The following is a 24,059-nucleotide window of genomic DNA, read 5'->3' on the forward strand; positions in this document are numbered from 1 at the left end:
GTATACAAATAATAATAACAATCATGAAATCGTTTTAGGGCTCGCAGCCCTAATCAGATGATGACTATTAAGTGATTTTGGGGTCCTACACCCTGAATAGATGACTATGAAATCAATATGAGGTGTTGTGCCCTGAATAGATGACTATTAAGTCAACCTGGGGTCCTGTGCCCTACGCCATGTAACCATCAAGTCACTTGAGCCTTTTAGCCCTGGTTCTGAGTAACTAGCCATAGACTAGCCAAGCGCTTTAGTTTTCTTCGAACAATAGGTCGGACGAGAATATAATGCTCTTGTTGATTAGATCTAATCATATCGACCAGTGTTTAGTACGCTATTGCCGCTCTTGACTCATAAGTCAATTCCATACGACCAACACTCAGTACTGTTGTCGATCCTGATTGATAAGTTAGAGCTTCACGACCATCACTTAACACCATTGTTGTTTCTGACTAATAAGTCAGTGCATTGCTCAGATAAACAATGAAATCAAGCATTCATAATGCAACAGATATCCAAATATAGAACAAACAACATGCTTGAACAATAATCATGTATGTCACATAATGGGTGCAGTTTTCTTACCTCAGACTTGAGCATAAAATAAAATAAGAACGACCCTTGAGAATTATCCTGACCTTAGGCCCTTAGCGGTAACTTAATCATAACCAAATATAAAATCCCATTAATAAAATCAGTAATAGAAGATTCCTAGACCAATTTCTAGTCCTCGGGACCTCGAATCCTACTAAAAAGGTTAGTAGATTCGATCTTGAGCCTTAAGGTTTGGAAACTCGCGTTTAAAATCATGTAAAACTGATCCTGGCCAAAAACAGACAGGTGAGCCGCGACCTACCCCCAAGGGTCGCGGTGTGCATCCCAGAAAGACAGCCCCCCTGTCTGGGTGTCAGGGGCAGGCCGTGACTCACTACAACAATTTTTAGTATATATTACATTAAAAAATAGCTATTATGTTGAAGTGCTATTAATGGTGGGTGATTAAAAACACACGGAATATATTATTTTGGTGCCATATGAATAAACCTCAGGCGCCAAATGAATTTTTTTTTTGAGTCTCATCTGCCAAATTTTAATCCCTAAATCTAAGTTACCCGAAAAATTTCTCTCAGCCTCCATCTCTCACTCTCGTCTCGTCTCTCCGCCTCACGAAGTCTCCATCTCTCACTCTCGTCTCGTCTCTCCGCCTCACGAAGTCTTCTCTACTCATCTCTGCCTCACGAAGACACGCTCCAGAGTGGAGCTCTTTCTCCGCCTCACGAAGTCACACTCCAGAGTGGAGCTTCTCTGCCTCACGAAGTCACGGTCCAGAGTGGAGCTTCTCTGCCTCACGAGTTCTTTCTCTGACTCGTAGCCTCCACCACTTCGACAACGGCGACAATGGAACCCCCGGAAGAGGCCGAAGAGACACCGCAGACAAAGCTTGAGTCCGAGAAGCCTACTCTGGTTTCTTCCAGGGTATCTTTTTTCTTCGTTATCTATTATCTATATTCAGCAGTATTTTTGTAAGTATCTATTTTAAGAATTTTTTTTTTTTTGTGTTGCTTGAATGGAATTATGAACTTAGAAAAATCAATTTCTACTTTTGTTATTCCTTATGGTCTGTTCGAAACGTGATTTTAAGGACGAAAGGGAAAAGCAAGATTTATGGGATTTTCAATATAAAGAGGGTTGAAGGAGGAAATTTAGGGATGTAAATTCAGTGAAAGTTTGGATTTTTCATTTTTTCTTCACTGTTAGATTGACAAAGATGTAAGTGATGTAAGTTGCGAAAGAAACTATTTAGCAAAATATTTTCCTCGGTCATTTCCCTATCAATTTTTTTCCTAGAAAATAGTGCTTTGAAACATAAGGTTCTGAAGTTTCACTTTTAACTTATTTGGGAAAATTACTTGATAGCAGTCTAAAGCAAAACTATCTTATTTGGGAGATTGTTTGCTCTTTTTTAGTTTTTCTTATTCCCGAGAGAAGCATATGGTTGTAACTAATCTACCATATACTGCCCATGATTATTTCTTGCAAGGTAATTGATTAGCACTGAGCATCCTGATATGCCATGTTACTCTATGATATAATGATATCAATAATGAGAAATAGGACATTGGGAGAAAGAGGATAGCTGAATTTGTTTGCATACATCAACAAATATAAAACAATGGAAAAGTTGACCCTAATCTATCAAAATATTCCTTCTTCAGCCACCAACACCACCATCATTTGGACTGGCTTACAGCAATTTCCAAGTTGACTCTTTTAAATTGATGGAGCTTCTTGGACCAGAGAAGGTTGATCCTGCAGATGTAAAGCTCATTAAGGACAAGCTCTTCGGGTATTCTACATTATGGGTGACCAAAGAAAAGCCTTTTGGAGACCTTGGTGAGGGTGTTCTTTTTGTTGGGAATTTAAGGGGGAACAGAGAAGAAGTGTTTGCCAAACTCCAAAGTCAGCTGGTTGAGGTCACTAGGGACAAGTACAACCTTTTTATGGTGGAAGAACCTAACTCAGAAGGTCCAGACCCACATGGAGGGCCACGTGTTAGCTTTGGCCTGCTGCAGAAAGAAGTCTCAGAACCAGGGCCAACAACACTTTGGCAATATGTAATAGCTCTCTTGTTATTCCTTATTACAATTGGCTCTTCTCTGGAATTAGGAATTGCATCTTAGGTATAACGATATTTTATAGACTTTCTGATATTTCTACATATTACCATTGGTATCTTTCCTTATCATATAAATGGTTCATTGAAATGGATATCATTTTACTAATTATTCTCAACAACATACCTTTTTGTTAAACAGATCAATAGTCTTCCACCAGAGGTGGTGAAATATTTCATAGATCCAAATGCAGTTGAGGCACCAGATATGGAGCTGTTATTCCCATTTGTTGATTCTTCTTTGCCCTTAGCATATGGTGTGTTGGGGGTTCTGCTATTCCATGTGAGTAGGATTTCATTTTCTTAAAAATAACTATAGAAAGGAAAAACACAAGTCTCATTCAATCTAGCTGACCATGGGCATATTAATATGTAAATTATTTTCATCTCTCTGATTCTATTCTACATGCTATTCTAAAAAAAATGTGTTCAGTTGTGTATGAGTAAGGGGTTTAGGGTTTGAACCCAAGCTAAAACTATGGATAATTATTTCTTATCTAGAAAATTAACCAGCCCACGAACCCTACATTGATAGCAACTGAGGTGATGAAACTAAATAAACTGACTGCTATTTTAGTCAAATTTGACTTTATTTCTTTAGAGTTTAATACCCTATAATTAATAATTTGTTTAATTATTAATTCTTTTGTACTAATTAAATTCATACAGGTCATCTAAAAGAGTCACATAGTCAACATTGGTATTCTCTAAATGCACCATTTTGATATAATACCAACATTATTTGTAAACTTGAGATAACAAACAAGATTTGTATCTCTACAACACAGAAATAAGACAAAAACACTGCTGGAATTGTGATACAATAACTTTTCAAGTTTAGAAAATAATGCATATCAGTTTATGCTCCACCTGTCTAATATTTCAATCAAATATCTTTTATTTTCAAGTAATAGAGAATATCATAGAAAGGTTACTCTACAAAAATCATGAGTAACTTGGTGACTAACCTTTTTCTTAATATTGTTCATGTGCGAACCTTTTTGGGTTATGACTTAGTCCTATATTTCAATTGTTTGACATATTATCAATTGAGTGCAGGAAGTTGGGCAGTTTCTGGCTGTATTTCCCAAAAAAGTAACACTTAGCATTCCTTACTTCATTCCTAATATCACCCTCGGAAGTTTTGGTGCTATTACTCAGGTGCGTACATGATGTAATTGTTTCTTCATTTCCTTTGTGTCTTGTTCTTCAAATAGTTTTAAATATATGTGTTTACTTTCTTTACTTCAGTAGGTAGGATCATTTATAAAAAAATTTAATGTTCTTTTTGTTCCTTTCTTGAGGATATGCTCTTGCTACTCTTCTCTTGTTACTTTGTGTGTGTTTCAATGATAAAAATATTGTTTTGTCTTTGAAAAAACTAGTATAAATGAAAGGAGACAAAAACGAAGTTGTTTGAAATTTCTTTTTGTTTGAGAATTTTTTTAACAACTGTAAAAGTGTTCTAATTTGAATCATGTCTCATTAAATTTTCATTATGTATCCTTATTATTTAGTTTAAGGTTTTTACTTAATCATAAGCCTATTCATTTAGGCTCAATTGCATTCAAACTACTAGCTTAGTCATATCAAAGCAAAGATCTAAATTAATTAGGATAATAATATTATAAGAAAGATATATGATTAAGAATCATGTCTTTACTACATTGGCACATGAGAGGCATGCAATAACATCTTCACTCATGTTTTACCTTCTGATTTTTGACATTGTCCCTGTTGTAAGTATAACTTTACTTCTTTGGTACATAGTGACATTGTAAAGGGACTTGACCTCCAATGCTTTATATTGTTGAGCTGCCGTATTATTTTTTAAAGTTCAAACGACTACCTCCGTGAGCAAACTGGACTATTAATTTGTTATTTATCATCAGTGAAGAAGCTTTAAATATCTGGGTCTGTCTTCTGTTCTGGTACTTCTGTTTCACAATCTCAAGAAATTTTCTTGCTCCTTTTAGTAAAATTTGTGTGTTTCATGGTTCCATTGTATGCCTGAATTCTTAATTATAGTAAATGATTTAGGTTGGGGTGCCATGGGTTCCATTTTGTTGTTGTTTTTTTATTTTATTTTTCTGTTGTTTAGTTGTTTAATGGTGGCTTCACCAAACCCTGGTTATGCTATCTATCAAAGCTAGAATAATTAATTCACAGTTTGATGTTGGGATAGCCTAACACTCTGTTTTTTAATTTTATTTTTAATCTTTATTGCAGGTATATATCATAGACTATGGTCTTGCAAAAATGTATAGCGATCTTTAGACGCACAAGCACATTCCATACAGGTAACAGATATTTGAGAAATATTATGGTCTTAAGTAAAGTGGAAGGTGTTTATATCATGTGTAATGATTATCACTATGCTGAGTTTTAACTTATAAATGTTAATATTAAATAACAAGTTTTTAGATTGGTTTGGGAAAACATTAGGGTGATACTTATGTGTTTCTCATTATCAATTTTGTGTTCTTGGATCCAAATTTGCTTGAACCTTCAAATTTCTGATCATTATGTTAATTTATTGCTTAAGGGAAAACAAGAATCTCACAGGAACAACTTGTTATGCAAGTGTTAACACTCACCTTGGAGTTGGTGAGCCATTTATAATTCCTAATTAGAGAATATGTTATTTGTTTCTCCCTGTAATGCTTGAGACTTTTGGGCTTTATCTGATTGTGAATGTAATCTTTATGTAGAGCAAAGCAGAAGAGATGATTTGGAGTCTCTTGGTTATGTGCTTATGTATTTTTTGAGGGGAAGGTTGGATACTTATGTGATATGCTGAAATCCATTTTCCTTTGTTTCATTGCTCTGTTTCACCATATTATTTACTTATTTTCTTTACTAGTCTTCCTTGGCAGGGATTAAAAGCAGGTACGAAAAAACAGAAATACGACAAGAACAGTGAAAAGAAGATGCTTACTCCCATAGAGGTATGATCTTAAGCTCTTGCAAGTAGTGTAGGGTGAAGTTAGCATTTATAAATCTCATATGAGTATGGTATTATTAGCTCATTACAGATGGTTGGTGGTGAATTTTTCAGCTCACTTCCATTGATACCATGTACTGTTATTTTTTAAAGTAAAGGCATGGGAGATACTGATATGCCTACTACTTTGACAGGTTCTTTGTTTATTATGTATACTCTCTCTTATTCATGTTTATTTTGTATACTCTCTCGTATTCATGTTTATTCTGTTTTCCCCCTTTTGTAGCAACCAAGTGGGAAACTGGTTCTAAATCCTGGGCCATCTGCAGAGAGAATAGAAATACCTTCAGGTTTGTTCTTTTTTTTCTTGGAAACATCCACCCTCGCTGCCCTAGTGGACATTGTTTGCACATGTTTAGAAACTCTATTATGTGGTCAGGGAATTTTTTAGCCTTTTTCTCCTTATTTAATGTTGAAGTTAAACTAATTGCTCATTGTTTTATGTTGGAAGTTAAACTATGCTGAGCCTTTTACATATTTTATTTATGCATATTCTATAATATGATTTTATCAGGCTTTTATTCATGTGAAAATATATAATATTGATTGTATGGGTTTTGATCATTAATAATGAGATTGTTGTTTGGTGCTGTCATATTGCAATCACATGATACAATTGCAATTAGATGTGTTAGGCATGTCCCATATCTACAGATCTGTTTGTTCAAATAGATTTGAATGATTAATCTTAATGAAATTTTATTTGCTTAATTGGTTGACCATTAGACTTGTTCAACACAGCTGTAGGCCATCTTTTTCATGATTTTTGTTGAAGTATCTAATTTGCTATATGGTTTGAGCAATTCTTATAAAAATAAGCATAAACATATCTGGAGACAAATTGAACATTACAAGAAGCACAACATCAGTATTTTTAGGTCATGTTTGGAATGTGAAATTGGATTGGATTAAAAAATATAAGGTAAAAAACATTAATGACTAGTTCAGAAGAGAATTTGGGTTTAGTTTTACACTAATGAACATGACTATTTCATATATGTTTCATATCTTGCAAAGCTGATTTGTTATGGTTTATACTGTACATATTTTTTTTTAGTCTAACATTACTTACTTAAGTAGTGTTGGGTTTCATTGCTTTTTGCTTTTCATATATGTTTCATTGCAGAGTTAAATTGTTTGACAATAAGAAGAGATTAACAGTTGTAGGCTTTAAAAAATTTCAGAGCAACATCATGAGGAGGTTTGCCTTGGAAACCTGAGGAGATTTCAATTTAGAGAGCTTCAGATGGCAATAAACAACTTCAGCAGCAAGTACTTGGTTGGATGATGAATTGAAGTATGGAGCAAGTTTCATGCATGATTTACTTTTGTGTATCTTGTAATGTTTCTATTTTTCATTTTTAAAGTAAAAAATGTTCAAGATTATAAAACTTTATTATGTTATGCTTTCAAATTTAAGTTAGAACTAAGATCTCATGAAGTAGACATATTCATGGTTTGAATTAGTTATTGTTTAATGTAATACTTATGGTTTATCAATCTATTGAGAATTACATTTTATGATTAATTTTGATTTTTTTTTATCAAAATACAATAATGAAAATCTTTTAATTAAAAAAAAACCTTATAAGTATACTTATCAAAATAAAATTTAAAATATATTATCCACACTAAAGTAACAAAATTTTAGTACTAGACTTTTAATATGTTATGATTTAGAAATATATTATAAGCATAACAAATCGTTATGATTTATATAATATAACAAACTAAAAATGCTATCAAAATAATCAAATGTAACAGTGGAAAAATGTTATTCATAAAGTATAAGATTAAACTCCAAATTTATAATCAAATACTCTAACTAAATGTTATTATTTGAATATTATAGCAACTAAAAATGTGTTATTGAATAGTTTAAGATAACATCGAACATAACATTTGAATACTGTTATAGAAAAGACAGGACTTTTAATAACAGGGGCTATGTTAGCTTTTCAGAAGCGTTATCAATACTCCCGGTTAGCAGTTTTTAAGTGTTATGAATACTGTTTTTTCTTGTAGTGACTTGCCCTTGTTCTCTCCAGGTTAGAAAGACATTTTATACAACTCTTGTTTGCATTTATTCCTAAGAAAATTACGCTCAAGGTGGTCTGGTCCTTACATTGTTCATATTTTTTTTTCCACATGGAGCTATCGAAATTGAAAATCCTAACATTGGTGATATTTTTAAAGTTAATGGACAAAAATTAAAACCATTTTTAGAATTAAAAACCGATGAAGTGGATGAGATCCTCCTTGAGGACCTGTTTACCAAGCTCTTTGATTCCTATTTATAACTTGTGTCTTGTTTGTTTTATGTGTGATTTAATTTTTGTTTGTTGTATCTTTTACTCTCTTGACGTTGCACCACGATGAGGTATGACCATTCTAAACTCTAACCTGTTGTTAATTTTAATTTATATTTATATTTATATTTTGACACATTGAGGACAATGCTTAAATTAAGTTTGGGGGTAGTGAGTTTAATGGTTGTTTACCATTCATTGTGTTGAATATGAGGGTAGAGAAGTGTTAAGTTTGTTTTAAAAAAATTAAAAAATATATATTGTTTTATTGTGTTTTGTATTGTTTGTTTAAAAAAAAAAGTTGGTGATATTTTTCATTTTCAATGATAAAAATCTTGATTGAGTGTGAGTTTAGTTCTCTTAAAAATGTGAATAATTTTTAAGCTTTGTTTTTAATTATAGGGTCAATTTTGCTTACAATAAAAATTATATTTTTCATAACAAGAACATTTTTACTTCCTATAAGTTTAAATGAAAAATAATTTTTGAAAACATATTTAAAAAGAAAGAGCAAAATTGACAATTTAAATAATTACATAAGCTTAACTTTTATTTATAATAATATTTTAGAATTATTTTCATTGTGCAATTTTTGAGAAAATCCTTTTTATATCACCAATAATTAAAAAAATGTGTGTTTTAATTTTCTTTTGCTTGACGACTAGCAAAACATTAAGTTTGGGGGTGAGATAACTCTACAAAATAGAGTTATTTTTGTTATATTATTTTATAATATAATGTAATATTATTATAATATAATATTTAGATTAAATAAATGTGACAAAGTGTGTCACATATTGTAACATATAATAGAGGGTTACAATATTTAGATATATGAGATATATCCAAATAATGTAACATATTTGGGGTTACAAATTTGTAACTTCCAAATATTACCCTTTATTGTGTAAAATTGTTGTTACACAATATTGAGATGAATTTCATAAAGCCATATGTAATATGGCTGTTAAAGATATGATTTTAACCCCAATAATGTGTTTTGGGAGTTACAAAATCATTTGGGAGGGTTTGGAACCGTTTGGAAAAACATCACATTTTTTGTGCTGAATTTGGTCAGTGGCCGCGGCCTGTGGGTCAGAGACCAGTGGCCGCGGCCACTAATGTCTCTGGCCGCGGCCACAGGCCAAAACTGACCAAATTTTCAGTTTTTTCAATCTTTGTTGAACGACTCAAAAAACCCAAATAACTCCCAAATCACTTTTTTAATTCCATATTAATCCAATTAAACATTGGTAACATCCATGGGGGTTGGTGGAATTTGAAATTCAAAGGGTGTCTCTAAACTCTATAAATAGGAGCCTATAGCTCTCTTGTAAGAGACAACATTTTCTATCCACTAGAGCACTTGGCTAGAAACACCTTGAGGCTTGATAATTCCAGAAAGCTTTTCCAATATATGAGAGAGATCCCTTAGTGCTTGAGTTAGGGGGAAATAAGCTTTTGGACAAAGGTTTTAAACCTTGTTCAAGTTGGTGATCCCCAACCATCTTCACTTAGGTTGTGTAAGTGAGAGTTTACTTGTGTTTCTATTCTTCTTTTTATTCTATTGTTCTTCTTCTTATTCTTTTGTTCTATTTACTTGTATATTTTGTTTAAGAGTTGTAATCTTTTCATTTGGTCCAAACACTTTATTTTATTTGTAACCTTTTGCTTAGAGTTGTATTTTACTATTTTCTTCTTCCTCATCATCTTCTTCATTTCCTTTGTTTTATTTGTATTTTCAGTTATAGAGTTGTAAAACTTTATTTAATCAACCTTGTCTATTGTAATATTTTGCATAGAGTAGTAACATTTTCTTACCATTTCCATTGAGGCCATTTATATTTTCATAACATTCAAAAGCTTATCTCTTTTTGTTTCAATGGAAGGGGAGACAATCAAGATCATGAACCAAGACCTAGTGAGATTGGATAGGTTTGATGGATCCAATTCTACTAGGTGGCAAGACAAGGTGAGATTTCTTTTAACCACTCTCAAAATCGCCTACATCCTTGAGTCTTCCTTGGCACCTCTAGCCGAGTCATCCGAAAAAGACACTCCCGAGGAGGTGGAGAAGAGAAGGAAGAGGGAGGAGGACAATCTCCTTTGTAGGGGTCATATCCTCAATGCCCTATCCGATAGGCTCTATGACCTATACACCGAGACCAAATCGGCCAAGGAGATATGGGATGCACTTGAGAAAAAGTTTAAGGTGGAAGAGGAAGGTACCAAAAAGTTTTTGATATCTCAATACTTTGATTTCAAATTTTTTGGTGATAAACCTATTCTTCCTCAAATTCATGAATTGCAAATTATTGTTAATAAATTGAAAGTGTTAAAGATTGAGCTTCCCGAGGCCTTTCAAGTTGGTGCTATAGTGGCTAAATTACCACCAACATGGAAGAGCTATAGGAAAATAATCCTTCATAAAAATGAGGATTATTCTTTGGAGGAGATCCAAAAGCATATTCGAATCGAAGAAGAATCGATATGTAGAGATAAACTTGTGGAGGGGTCTAATGGAGAGACTTCCAAAGCAAATGCGGTGTCACAACCAAAACATCCCAAAAACAAAGGGAAAAAGGGTAATGAGAAACCTTTGGGTCCAAAAACCAACCCAAACAAGTTTAAGGGCGAGAAAGGTCCTTGCTTCGTGTGTGGGAAAAAGGGTCACTATGCTAGAGAGTGTAGGCATAGAAAAGACCAACAAGGACCTAAGGTGAATGCAACTCAAGAGGAAAACATAGTTGCTACCCTTAGTGAGGTGAATGCGGTCCAAGGCAAGGTGAAAGGGTGGTGGTATGATACATGTGCCACCGTCCATCTCACCTATGAAAAATCATTGTTCAAGACCTTTGAAGAGTCAAAGGGCAACCATGAGATTCAAATGGGCAATGAGGGCAAATCCAAGGTACTTGGCAAAGGTACTATTGAAGTCTACTTGACCTCCGGCAAGAAAGTTACATTAGTGAATGTACTTTATGTTCCCGAAATGAGTAGAAACTTGGTAAGTGGTGATTTGCTTCGCAAGCCCGGCCTTAAAGCCATTTTTGAGTCCGGTAAACTTATACTTACCAAATCAAATGTATTTTTGGGAAAGGGGTACTCTTGTGAGGGTATGGTTAAATTGTGCACCAATGATGTAACTTTCAATGTTATCAATAAAAATGTTAATTCTGCCTATATTGTTGAGTATGATTCTTTATTTTTGTGGCATCTTAGACTATCGCATATAGGTTTTTCTATCATGAAAAGAGTAGTAAAATGTGGTATGATTGCATGCAATATTAAAAACTATGGTAAATGTGAAACATGTGTTAAGGCTAAAATGATTAAGAAACCATTTCCAAGTGTAGAAAGATCATCTAATTTACTAGATTTAATCCATAGTGATCTTTGTGAATTAAATGGCGTTTTAACTAGAGGTGGTAAAAGGTATTTTCTTACTTTTATAGATGATTTTAGTAGATATACCTATGTGTTTCTTTTAAAGCATAAAGATGAAACTTTTGATGCTTTTAAATTGTATAAATTAGAAGTTGAAAATCAACTAAATAAAAAGATTAAGGTGCTAAGAAGTGATAGAGGAGGAGAGTACTTCTCTAATGAATTCAATACATTTTGTGAAGAAAATGGTATAATTCATGAGTGCACTGCACCTTATACACCACAACACAATGGTGTTGCCGAAAGGAAAAATAGGACTTATCTAGAGATGATAAATTCTATGTTGGTGTTTTCTAAGTTGAACTTCAACTTATGGGGTGAAGCGCTTTTAACCGCTTGTCACATTCTTAATCGAATACCGATGAAGAAAAATGAGATATCTCCATATGAGTTATGGAAAGGAAGAAAACCCAACATAGGGTACTTCAAAGTGTGGGAGTGTCTTGCATATTGCAAGAAAAACTAACCTAATAGAACAAAGTTAGGTTCAAGAGCCATAAAGTGTGCTTTTGTTGGTTATGCCAACAATAGTAAAGCTTATAGGATATTAGACTTAGAGTCTAATATTATGATTGAATCTAGAGAAGTTGAATTCTTTGAGAATATGTCATGTGACAACAATTCTCAAGCTTCAACATCTCTAAAGGAGAGTTTGTTATATGAGAACAATTCTCAAGCTTCTACATCCAAAGTTGATTCTCAAGAGGAGAATTCTCAAAAGGATGTAAAGCAACCCTTTGAACCTAGAAGAAGTCAAAGGCTTAAAAATCATAAAAGTCTAGTAGTGGATGAGATAGATTCTCAACGAATTTCATTCTACATGGTAGAAGGAAATAGAGAGGAAGTCATTAGGAAAATTCCTATTGTACTTCTCGTTGAGGATGATCCTAAGACTTATAGAGAAGCTATGCAATCGAGAGATAGTGCATTTTGGAAAGAAGCCATCAATGATGAGATGGATTCCATTCTTTCCAATAACACTTGGGAATTGGTAGACCTCCCACCGGGGTCTAAGCCAATTGGGTGTAAGTGGGTATTTAGGAGAAAATACCACACTGACGGCACTATCCAAACCTTTAAAGCTAGATTAGTAGCTAAAGGGTTTAGGCAAAAAGAGGGTATCGATTATTTCGATACCTATGCGCCTGTTGCAAGAACAACTTCTATAAGAATCTTGTTCGCTTTAGCTTCTATACACAACTTGTATGTTCATCAAATGGATGTCAAAATGACATTCCTTAATTGTGACCTCAATGAGGAGGTCTATATGGAACAACCCGAAGGGTTTGTCCTACCAAAATATGAACATAAAGTGTGTAGACTTGTAAAAACCTTATATGGATTGAAACAAGCTCTTAAGCAATGGCATGAGAAATTTGATCAAGCCATCATGTCTAATGGGTTTAGACATAACAATGGAGACAGGTGTTTGTATTCCAAAACTTGTAAGGGATATGTGATCATTGTTTGCTTATATGTGGATGACATGCTTATTCTAAGTAATAGCATGAAAGGGATAGATGAAACGAAGAGGTTTCTATCATGAACCTTCAAGATGAAAGATCTTGGAGAAGTTGATACCATACTCGGTATCAAAGTAAAGAAACATAGTGGGGGTTTTGCGTTAGGGCAAGCCCACTATGTTGAGAAAGTATTGAACAAATTTAACCATCTCAAGGTTAAAGATGCCAATACTCCATTCGATCATAGTGTAAAACTAGAGAAGATTGAAGGAAGAGCGGTGGCTCAATTGGAGTACACTAGTGCTAACGGGAGTCTTATGTACGCTGCCCAGTGTACTAGACCTGATATAGCATTTGCGGTAAGTAAACTTAGTAGGTTTACAAGTAATCCAATTGTGGATCACTGGAAGGCAATTGGAAGAGTCCTAGGTTATCTTAAGAAAACCAAAGGACTAAGCCTTCACTACTCCAAATTTCCTTCGATTTTAGAAGGATATACAGATGCAAGTTGGATATCCAATCTTGGGGACAACTTGTCCACAACTAGTTGGGTATTTACACTTGGTGGAGGTGCAATTTCTTGGGGTTCCAAGAAAAAAACCTGTATATCTCATTCCACTATGGAAGCAGAGTTCATAGCTCTAGCTGCTACCGGCAAAGAAGCCGAATGGTTAAGGTTTCTGTTGATAGAGATTCCCCTAATCAAAGATAATGTATCTACTATATCGATACATTGTGATAGCCAAGCGACATTGGCTAGAGCATACAACAGAGTGTATAATGGGAAGTCCAGACATATCAGTCTAAGACATGGATATGTGAGAGAATTGATTCAAAGAGGAGTCATCTCAATATCCTATGTGAGAACAAGTGAAAATCTGGGGGATCCTTTCACTAAGTCACTAAGGAGGGATTTAGTGGCTGCATCATCTCGAGGGATGGGACTTAAACTCCCTAAAGAGATTCACGTTTGATGGTAACCTATCTTAACACTAATTATTCAACTAGTGTTAGGTTCAATAGGTAACAACAAGTCAATCAAGTGAATATTAGTTGTACTCAAAACAAGTCCCATCTGAGATATTGAGTACTTGTGTGTTACCAAGTGGAGGGTTAAAACCTAAAGGTTTTTTTAATAGAATTCAGTCTTGTAAAGACAAGTATTTTTGGTAACGAAATACTGTAAGAATTCTACCTATATGGACCTAGGGGTGGTGCCGCCTCTCATGAGAATTGGGAGTATTCTCAAGAACGTCCATGAATGGAAAGTGCATATGGCCATTAACGGTGCAAAGCGAGACATAGAGGTCTCAAGTGAACATCGCAAAGGTGTGTATGTTATCACCGATTTGTCATCATGAAAAGATGGTTCAATGCCTAGTGCAACCTAATTTTCGAAAAATTTTGTGATAATTACAGTATAGTAAAGTTCAAGTTGAAAAACACTTTGCTTTATGCACTAATGCAATGACTCCTATAAGAGAGAGTTCTTATTTAATCAAGTGGGGGATATGTTATATTTCAAAATATAATGATTGATTAAATAAGTGTTACAATAGATAACTATTTAATATAGTGGGGGAATGTTATATTATTTTATAATATAATGTAATATTATATTATATTATATTATAATGTTTAGATTAAATAAATGTGGCAAAGTGTGTCACATATTGTAACATATAATAGAGAGTTACAATATTTAGATATATGAGATATATCCAAATAATGTAACATATATGGGGTTACAAATTTGTAACTTCCAAATATTACCCTTTATTGTGTAAAATTGTTGTTACACAATATTGAGATGAATTTCATAAAGTCATATGTAATATGGCTGTTAGAGATATGATTTTAACCCCAATAATGTGTTTTGGGAGTTACAAAATCATTTGGGAGGGTTTGGAATCGTTTGGAAAAACAGCACATTTTTTGTGCTGAATTTGGTCAGTGGCCGCGGCCACCAATATTCAGTGGCCGCAGCCTGTGGGTCAGAGACCAGTGGTCGTGGCCACTAATGTCTCTGGCCGCGGCCACTGGCCAAAACTGACCAAATTTTCAGTTTTTTCAATCTTTGTTGAACGAAAATAACTCCCAAATCACTTTTTTAATTCCATATTAATCCAATTAAACATTGGTAACAGCCATGGGGGTTGGTGGAATTCGAAATTCAAAGGGTGTCTCTAAACTCTATAAATAGGAGCCTATAGCTCACTTGTAAGACACAACATTTTCTATCCACTAGAGCACTTGACTAGAAACACCTTGAGGCTTGATAATTCCAGAAAGCTTTTCCAATATATGAGAGAGATCCCTTAGTGCTTGAGTTAGGAGGAAATAAGATTTTGGACAAAGGTTTTAAACCTTGTTCAAGTTGGTGATCCCCAACCCTCTTCACTTAGGTTGTGTAAGTGAGAGTTTACTTGTGTTTCTGTTCTTCTTTTTATTCTATTGTTCTTCTTCTTATTCTCTTGTTCTATTTACTTGTATATTTTGTTTAAGAGTTGTATCTTTTCATTTGGTCCAAAAACTTTATTTTATTTGTAACCTTTTTCTTAGAGTTGTATTTTACTATTCTCTTCTTCCTCATCATCTTCTTCATTTCCTTTGTTTTATTTGTATTTTCAGTTATAGAGTTGTAACACTTTATTTAATCAACCTTGTCTATTGTAATATTTTGCATAGAGTTGTAACATTTTCTTACCATTTCCATTGAGGCAATTTATATTTTCATTACAATTTTACCATATTTTATATGGTAATTGTTGTATAGTTCCTGAGATTTTAATTGATTTGTTAAGTTTTTAAGTAATCTTAAATTTATTGGATTTATTTTGATTTTATATATATTTGTGTGTTTTTATAGTTATTTTGTTGTAGTTTAATTATTTGAAATTGGTATTGTTAAGTTAGAAGTAAAATCATGCACTTTTGAGCTTAAATGTTTAAGTAAATTAAGTTTTAATTAGTATTTTCATGAAAATTATGTTGAATATTTTATTATTGGAAATATTTAGTTTTAATTTAATTTGTGTTTATTTTGTAGGAATGATGATGCATTTTTTTTTTGGGTTGAAAATTTTGACAAAAAGAAAGTAATGTTAAAAAGAAAGAAAAAAATGGCATTATTGAAATACCAAAAGAGCTATTGGCCCAAGTTCCCAAAGCCCATCATGCCTCCAAGCCTCTTGCCCCAGCCACCTGGGCCCACTGCTGCTTCCTCCAGCCACAACCCACATGCAGGCCCACCCGAAGTCCCTTCTTCCAACCACCTAGGCCTGCGCATGGCACCAGGCCCACGAAGCAGCTTCCCAGCCAGCAGGCATGTGCCCTTCCTCAGCTGCCAGCAGCCCAAGCCATACGACCCAAGCCCGAGCCCAATAGCCAGCTGCCTCCCCTACCAGGTCTACGCCTGCCACACCCCCTTATTGAGCCCAACAAATGCCTCCTTGTCTCCTTGTCCCCTTAGGTCCAAAAATACCAATTTTTACCCAATTTTTCTACAACATTTTACCCAAAATCATCAACACCCCTATAATTTACCCCTACTTGCCATATTATTATTAATTTAATTAATTTAAGTTTATTATTTTAATACTCTCATTTTGGTTATAAGTATGGAATTTCAAGACCATTTTAGAGTGCTTAATTTCTGGGTTACCATCATCTTTTTTACCATTCTCTCTTCTATTTTAGTGTTTTTCAAGAGCATTTTCAAGTACGTATGTTATTTATTTTGTAATTTCTATTTTAGTTATGTGCTTCTAATATTTTTCATAAGATTATTAAGATCATGATGAAGCAACTTGTAACTAAATAATATTTATGTTGTATGTTGATTTCTCGTGTAATGCAACAAAGTTTGTGGATTTTACTTCTTCATATATGTATTTCATCTTTAATATCTCATATTTTGGATTGTTAGATAATATTGCACTTTGTTCTTCATTTTGCAAAACAAATATATTCTTTGTGTAAGATGTGTCATTAGATTGTACACATCCAATGCTTAGAACAAAAATATTATGTTTTGCCTTATAAATAATGTTATTTTGAGTTTTTGCTGTTTCATTAGATTGATTCACATTAAATACTTTGAAAATATAATGTTTTGAAAAGTGAAGAAAAATCCTATATTTTTAGAAATAATTTGTGCTTAAAATTATAAATCTATTAGGAAAATGATAATTTGACTTATTTTAACTATCACTAAAACTTGGGAATCAATATACTAATAAGTATTATTAAACTTACATTTTGTGGATTTTAGTATCTTAATAATCTTTCTTTTACAACTTATTTTCAAATCATAAATGGTTTATTTTTATTCTCTTAAATAGCTTTATTTTAAATCTTTTATTTTATGTTCATGACATTAAATCTCATCAATCTTTGGAGCTAGGTTAGAATTTATTAATTTTGGTTTAAAATAGTTTTCTTTTTTATTTTAGACAACTCCTTTGGGTTCGACCTCGTGCTTGCATGAACATTATACTTCATATACGATTCGTGCGCTTGCAAGTTATAAATATTTAAAACATACCCATTTTGGGTCCATCACCGAGCCCGGTAATTAACCCCGTTATGACAAAACCGCTAACTTGATTCCTAGGATTGTCTAATACCGAATAACTCAAATATATCCACATAATAATGTGGTCTCTCCCATATATCACATACATGCACATAGATATACAAATAAGCCATATAATCATACAATGCACATAGTCATGCATATAATCACATAATAATGCATTAAATCAATTATGGTCCTCTTGGCCCCCTAATCCAGGCACTAAGACACATTAGGGAATTTGGGACATTACAATAGGATAAGTAACACATACTGTTATTATCTATTCTAGTCATATCATATAGTTAACCATAGGTTAATTCAATCTCAATTCTGAGTGGTTAGTATTCTAGCTGATTGTATTATTTGAGTTATTTGACTTGTTCATTACCAGCTTACCCTACGGACTAGCCCATACTTACATCTTGGGAACTTGGTAGTATAATTGAGTGGGAGTGTTAATCATAGATATGAACATATATAGCTTCTGATGAAGGAGTAAAACAATGATTTCCTTTTAGTTTGGTTTAAGGTGCTAAATTATAGAGATCTCATCTACTCGGTTTAGTAGAATTTAAGGTCCCGGGGCTAGGATTCAATCTTGAAGCTTTTAGTTGGTTTAGTTCTTGATGATTGTCTGTTATTATGTTGTGACTATGATATACTGTTAGGCTCAGGAGTAAGGATCGCGCTCGAGATTGCCATACGCTATTTGCTCGGGACTTGAGGTAAGAAAACTGCACCGGGGTTGTGACTTGGGCTTTTTTTTTTTTAAGAATGACTATAATCATATTTTTTTTTAATATTTGTTTAAACATGAATGACAGTGTTATGTATGAACTGTTCATTTTATTGAATCTGATTGAAAAGCACAGCTTAAGGTCGTGATTGACATAAGCATGTGGAATGTAGGTCGTATGGTTGAGCCATTTTGGAAGTGCGATATGCAGTCATTTGATCCTATGTTCGTGTAATTCAGTTGAATGCCTGCTTGTGTATATTTATTCCTACTAAGCTTGCTATCTGTGATATGTTGATTATCTGTATCTGTTTATTTGAGTTTTCTTGTTGGGCCTCGGCTCACGGGTGCTACGTGGTGCAGGTAAGGGCAAGGGGAAGCTTGACTAGCAATGAGTTTGAGAGCTTCAGGGGTGGCGTGTACATAGGCAACCTGCTTGACTGCCATAGTCGAGACTTCTTTTGGAAAGCTAGGGTTTAGTGGTTTTGCCACTTAGGATGATTGTTATGTACTTCATTTATTTTCCTTTGTATCAACCTTTTTAAACTTCTTTTTTTTTTCTTTTGGATCCTGTGTTATGTTCTAAAGCATTTAATGAAAAGTTTCCAAAGCTTAATAAAAAACTTTTATACTGAATTTTAACTAACCTTAACTACACGTTTTATTCCAAATGACTCGCTTAACAAGTTAAGCACAATTTCAAATACACAGTGTAACGGTCCTGGTTATTAGGGCGTCACAGTTTTCCTAGACAGCTTTGGGTAATCGCTTACATAAATATAATAAATCATAAATTCAGATAACCTCCCATTTACATAGGGATATGGATGTTGGAATTTACATTCGTTATCTCAAGTAATAAATGTGCATTAAAATGTAAGCATTAATGAGTGTAAGGAACCTCTGAGTCTTTTGGGATCCTTCCCTGTACGTCATGATCAAGCTTTCGCGAGTTGGTCACTTGCTTTGAGATGAATGCCTCAGAACTAACCTATCCTGACACAGTCTAAGTTTAGAGTTCAAAAGAAGGTGATCTGGCCATCATGCATCTTGAACTAGGTTGTCGACGCAACAAGGAATCTCAAGTTCAACTCAAGCTGCTCACTCCAGAGTTATCTAGATATTCTATTTGTACGCTTTCTCCATGCGCTTATCTCCCAGTTGTACCCCGTGCTGAGTGATTCAGTTTGTATTTCTTTTAAGGTACAACAATAAGATATTATTATCACATAGTGATAATTAGGGAGACATACAGTCACAAAATTATGACTATCATTTCCCTCAATTTGAATTGTCTTAGTCAATTATTAATGTTTTGTTAATTATTTTTGTTGAAGATGTCTAGCGACAAAAGCTGGATAAGTGCTACGAATCGTTGATCACCGGAGTATAGAAATGGTGTTAAGGAGTTCATAGAAGTTGCTCAAAATTTTGTTGACGATTGGGGTTTTACTCGTTGTCCGTGTAAGAAATGTGGGAATGTTAAGTTCAGCCTCTAAATGCAATTTTGATGCATTTATTCAACACCGGCATCATACAATCTTACAAAGTGTGGCATTACCGTGGAGAGTCTCTGCCATCGCCACCAGATGTAGTTCAAGATGAGGATAGAGATAAGATGGTGGATATCCTTGGGGATGTTTACGCAGAAGATAAAACTCCCATTGGAAGCTTTAATGATCCTCCCCAAGATGATTTTAACCATTGTGACAAGTATGATAATTTGTTTAAGGAGATGTCTAGTGAGCTATACCTGGGTTGCAGAAAGTATTATGCATTGAACATCTTCATGAAGATGATGCATTTGAATGCTATTAACAAGTGCAACAACCATTACTTTGGTGGTTTGCTCGAACAATTAGTCGATGCGATGACTGAAGAAATGATCTTACCTAAGTCTCACTACTAGGCGAAGGAAAAATTGTGTAGTCTTGGATTAGGATATGAGTCTATTGATGTTTTCAATCATGATTGCGCACTATTTTGGAAAGAAACACCAAATTTGAATTTTTTTCCGGTTTGTGGTGAGTGTCGTTGGTAAGAAAATCTTAGGAACGCGAAGAAAGTGGCGCATAAGGTAATGCGATAGTTTCCAGTGACACCGAGATTGAAGAGAATGTATAACTTAAGATATACTATAGAGGATAAGAGGTAACACTACTCTAAAAGGCCAAAGGAAGAGGGTGTGATGAGACACCCCACGGACAGTAAGGCGTGAAAGCTCCTTGATGAGTTTTACCCATCTTTCACAACCGAACCTATAAATGTTAGACTAGCATTGGCTACAAATGATTTCAATAATTTTGGGAACATGAGAAACTCTTAAAGCATGTGTAACGTCCCAATTTCCCTAATAAGACTTAGTACCTTGATTAGGGGACCAGAAGGGCAATAATTTATTTAATTATGTATTGTGTGATTATATGCATGATCATACAAGTTATATTATAATATGACTATATTAGCATGTTTCGGTGTATTAAAAATGCATGTGGGCCCATTTCTTATTAGAATGAAATTTTTGTGATTTTGACCCGTTGAGGGCATATTTGTATATATATATGTGCATATTGATTGAGGCCACATTATTATGTTGATATATTTGGATTATTTGATGATTACTAGGGGAATTGCGAGTTGTTAATTGAGATTAGCAGGAGATGTGGCAAAAGACTAAATTGCCCTTGAAGGCCTTAGAGAGCAAGGAAATAAGTAGGGGCATTTTGGTCTTTTCATTTCAAAGAGTTACTTACTCACTAGATTGCTTCAGAAATAGGAAACCAAATAAACAAAACACTCAGCTCCATCAATTCTTCTCTCTCTCATTACCCTTCTGTCTCCCTTGGTGTGCCTTGTAGTTATTGGAATTTTGAAGTAAAAGCTTGTATTTGGTGAGCTTGGAAGGGATTTAGAGCTGGGGATTGAATCAAGGGACGACCTTGAGTCATAATTTGCAGTAGGGGTAAGTATCTTTCTCTGTTTTTATTTAATTTCAAGTTGGGTTGGTGGTGTTCTTGAGTTTGAACTCAAAGTTGGGATTTTTGGTTGTGATGAAGTTTTGGTTTAGTCTTTGATGCATTTGTGCTGCTCTGAGTGTAGTATTGATGTTTTGGAACTCAATTATGGGTTTGGTACTTCTTTGGAGTGAATTTTTAGGGAATTGGCTTGGGGAAAATGTTTGAAAATTTGGGTTCGCGGGATTGCGCCACGACGTTGTTCTTGGAGCGCCACTGCTCGCATGAACTCAGGGGTGAAGGCAGTTGTAATGACCCACTACTCTAGACTCTTGGACCATTATCGAACTATACATACAAATTCTTACTAAAACATACATTTGCGAAAATACCATAATTTATTATAAACTTGTAGAAACAAAGGTTACTTTCATAAATATAAGTAGGATATGGGTACCCATTGTCTTTAAAACAAAAATAACTTAAAGTAAAAAGAGTTACATAGAAGATGCGGAAAATACATTTAAAACCATAAAAACATAAACAAGACTACATCCTCGAATCGAATAACGCTCGGCTCCTTGACTCCATTCACCATCGATACACATCCTCTAAGCGTCACGAATCTTTCCGCCTCTAAAGCTTATTTCCTGCACATAAACTGAAAGGAATGAGCCTAATGCCCAGCAAGGAAAAATCTAACACATAGTCATACACATCAATTTCATAATAACGTAAAGACATATCATAACACATAATACACTTATTATAATGGCCATTATTACTTGGGGTCCCATAGACTAAAAAAGCATATGCCCATGGGATTAGTGGGGTCCTACTAGCTAAGTAGGTCATATGCCCATAACCCATTTGGGGTCTTGTTAGTCATATGGGTCATATGCCCAAGCCTACAAACATACATGCATACATATTCATAACATATCATAACATAACACATAAGATAACATAAACATAAACATATAGATTCTAGCCTATTTTCCTTACCAAAGTTACCGGGATATAATGGACTGAGTTGGGACTTTTGGAACACTCCTAAAACCATAAGAAAGAGTGAGTCTAAAGAAAGGAGATGAAATGAAAGAGATGGAACGACTAAACCATTTGAGAAACATGCTTACCGAACTTATGTGCTCAAGAACTTAGATTCCCTAACCAAAATGAATATTAAGGTTAGAGATTGAGTAGAAGACTATGAGAAAGAAAATAACATAATACCGAAAGGAACTAGAGTTTTGGTTACCTCAAAGACTTGAAAGACCAATCTACACCTCCACCGAAATACTATAGAACTCACTTCCCAAAGTGTTTGATAAGCTTATGATGTTTAAGCTTATAGTTTTTCCCAAACCAGGTGTTTACACTCTCACACTCACTTAACACTAGCAGCTTCTGAACTTAGAGCAAATGGTGAATAATGGCTGGGTACTAGGTCCTATTTATAGAGTTTTGGAATGAAAGTATCTTGATTTTACTTGAATAAAAATAATGGCTTTTTAAGTGAAAATCATTTGAATAATCGTTCAGCAGAGGCTGAAGACTCGTTCAAAGGATGCTGGACTTATGGAGGAGTTTGAATGGCTGAAAGGAAAAGAATTCAAAAAACAATTGAGCATATGCTGAAGGAGGCGATATATCGCCCCCTGTAGGCGATATATCGCCTGGGCCAGTATGCCCGAGGCTCCCGTGCATCGTCTCGTGTTTTCCGTATCTACGTGCTGCGATATATCGCCCCCTATAGCTGCGATATATCGGCATACGCTGATTAATTAAACACGAAATTACACATTTTTAGCTAAGTTTGAATGGGGTAAACAACCTTGACTAAGCCCTCAACGTATTCAAAGCTGCTGACTGACCTTAGGGGATTCAAACTTTACTCCTTATTAAATTTAATCCTCAAAAATACTTAATCCTTAATCACCATTCATAACATGTGCTTAAAATCCTATTGGTTGATATCTAAACCTTATAGTATAATAAATATAATCCTCAATATCAGTCACATTAATCAAACCTTAGGTTAAACTTAATATCCTTAAACTATAGATTAAACTTAGAAAATTTATAAGTACTACTATGAGTGTCCAAATAATTCCCGGTCTGAACCAAAAATCCATAGTAACAAAGATAATGCTATAAATACTATCATACTATTATCTATCTTAGCTAAGTAAAGTTCTTGGACTCTACAATTCTCCCCTACTAAAAAGAATTTCGTCCTCAAAATTTACTTATCACATAACTCCGGATACCAGCCTTGCATGTCCTCCCCTAACTCCCACGTTGCCTCGCGTTCAGAACTATTGCTCCATAGGACTTTGACTATAGGAAGGCTCTTAGACCGTAACTACTTCATCCCTCTAACTAGGATGCTAACCGGTCGTTCCTCGTAACTTAAGTCTTTCTGGAGTGTTATCGTATCGTACTTGAGGACGTGAGATGGGTCTGACACATACTTGCGTAACATCGAGATGTGGAAGACGTTGTGACTATCGGTTAGTGCTGGCGGCAGGGCTAGTCTATACGCAACTGTTCCCACTTTGTCCAATATCTAAAAGGACCTATGAATCGGGGACTAAGCTTGCCTTTCTTCCCGAACCGCTTGACACCTTTCATAGGAGATATCTTCAAGAAGACTTGGTCTCCAACTTGGAATTCCACATCGCGTCGCTTGGTATCCGCATAGCTTTTCTGACGGCTTTGAGCAGCCAGCATACGCTGTCTAATAAGCGTTACTGCTTCTTAAGCTTTTCTAACAGCTTCGAGCCTTAGAAGCTTCCTTTCTCCTACCTCGTCCCAGTGCAACGGTGATCGGTACCTTCTTCCATATAGCAACTCATAAGGTGCCATTCCGATCGTTGACTGGTAGCTG

General features: G+C 34.6%; 1 protein-coding gene across 1 annotated transcript; it reads left to right on the forward strand.

The window, feature by feature from the left end:
* The first annotated feature begins 1,398 nt into the window (after nt 1-1,398).
* Nucleotides 1,399-4,027, forward strand: LOC133825469 (probable zinc metalloprotease EGY1, chloroplastic). Its single transcript, XM_062258402.1, has 6 exons — nt 1,399-1,476; nt 1,759-1,779; nt 2,217-2,615; nt 2,817-2,957; nt 3,734-3,835; nt 3,929-4,027. Exons 1-6 carry the CDS (start codon nt 1,399-1,401, stop codon nt 4,025-4,027), a joined length of 840 nt encoding a protein of 279 aa, XP_062114386.1.
* The last annotated feature ends 20,032 nt before the right edge of the window (nt 4,028-24,059 follow it).

This window comes from Humulus lupulus, chromosome 3 (assembly GCF_963169125.1).
Source record: "Humulus lupulus chromosome 3, drHumLupu1.1, whole genome shotgun sequence".
In the NCBI taxonomy this organism is placed as follows: domain Eukaryota; kingdom Viridiplantae; phylum Streptophyta; class Magnoliopsida; order Rosales; family Cannabaceae; genus Humulus; species Humulus lupulus.

What these genes read in the sequence shown, in the direction of transcription:
- LOC133825469 (XM_062258402.1), top strand. Translation starts at nt 1,399, where the DNA reads ATGGAACCCCCGGAAGAGGCCGAAGAGACACCGCAGACAAAGCTTGAG. An exon ending in CTACTCTGGTTTCTTCCAGG is followed by an intron (nt 1,477 to 1,758) that starts GTATCTTTTTTC and finishes CTTCACTGTTAG; the next exon opens with ATTGACAAAGATGTAAGTGA. An exon ending in TTGACAAAGATGTAAGTGAT is followed by an intron (nt 1,780 to 2,216) that starts GTAAGTTGCGAA and finishes TTCCTTCTTCAG; the next exon opens with CCACCAACACCACCATCATT.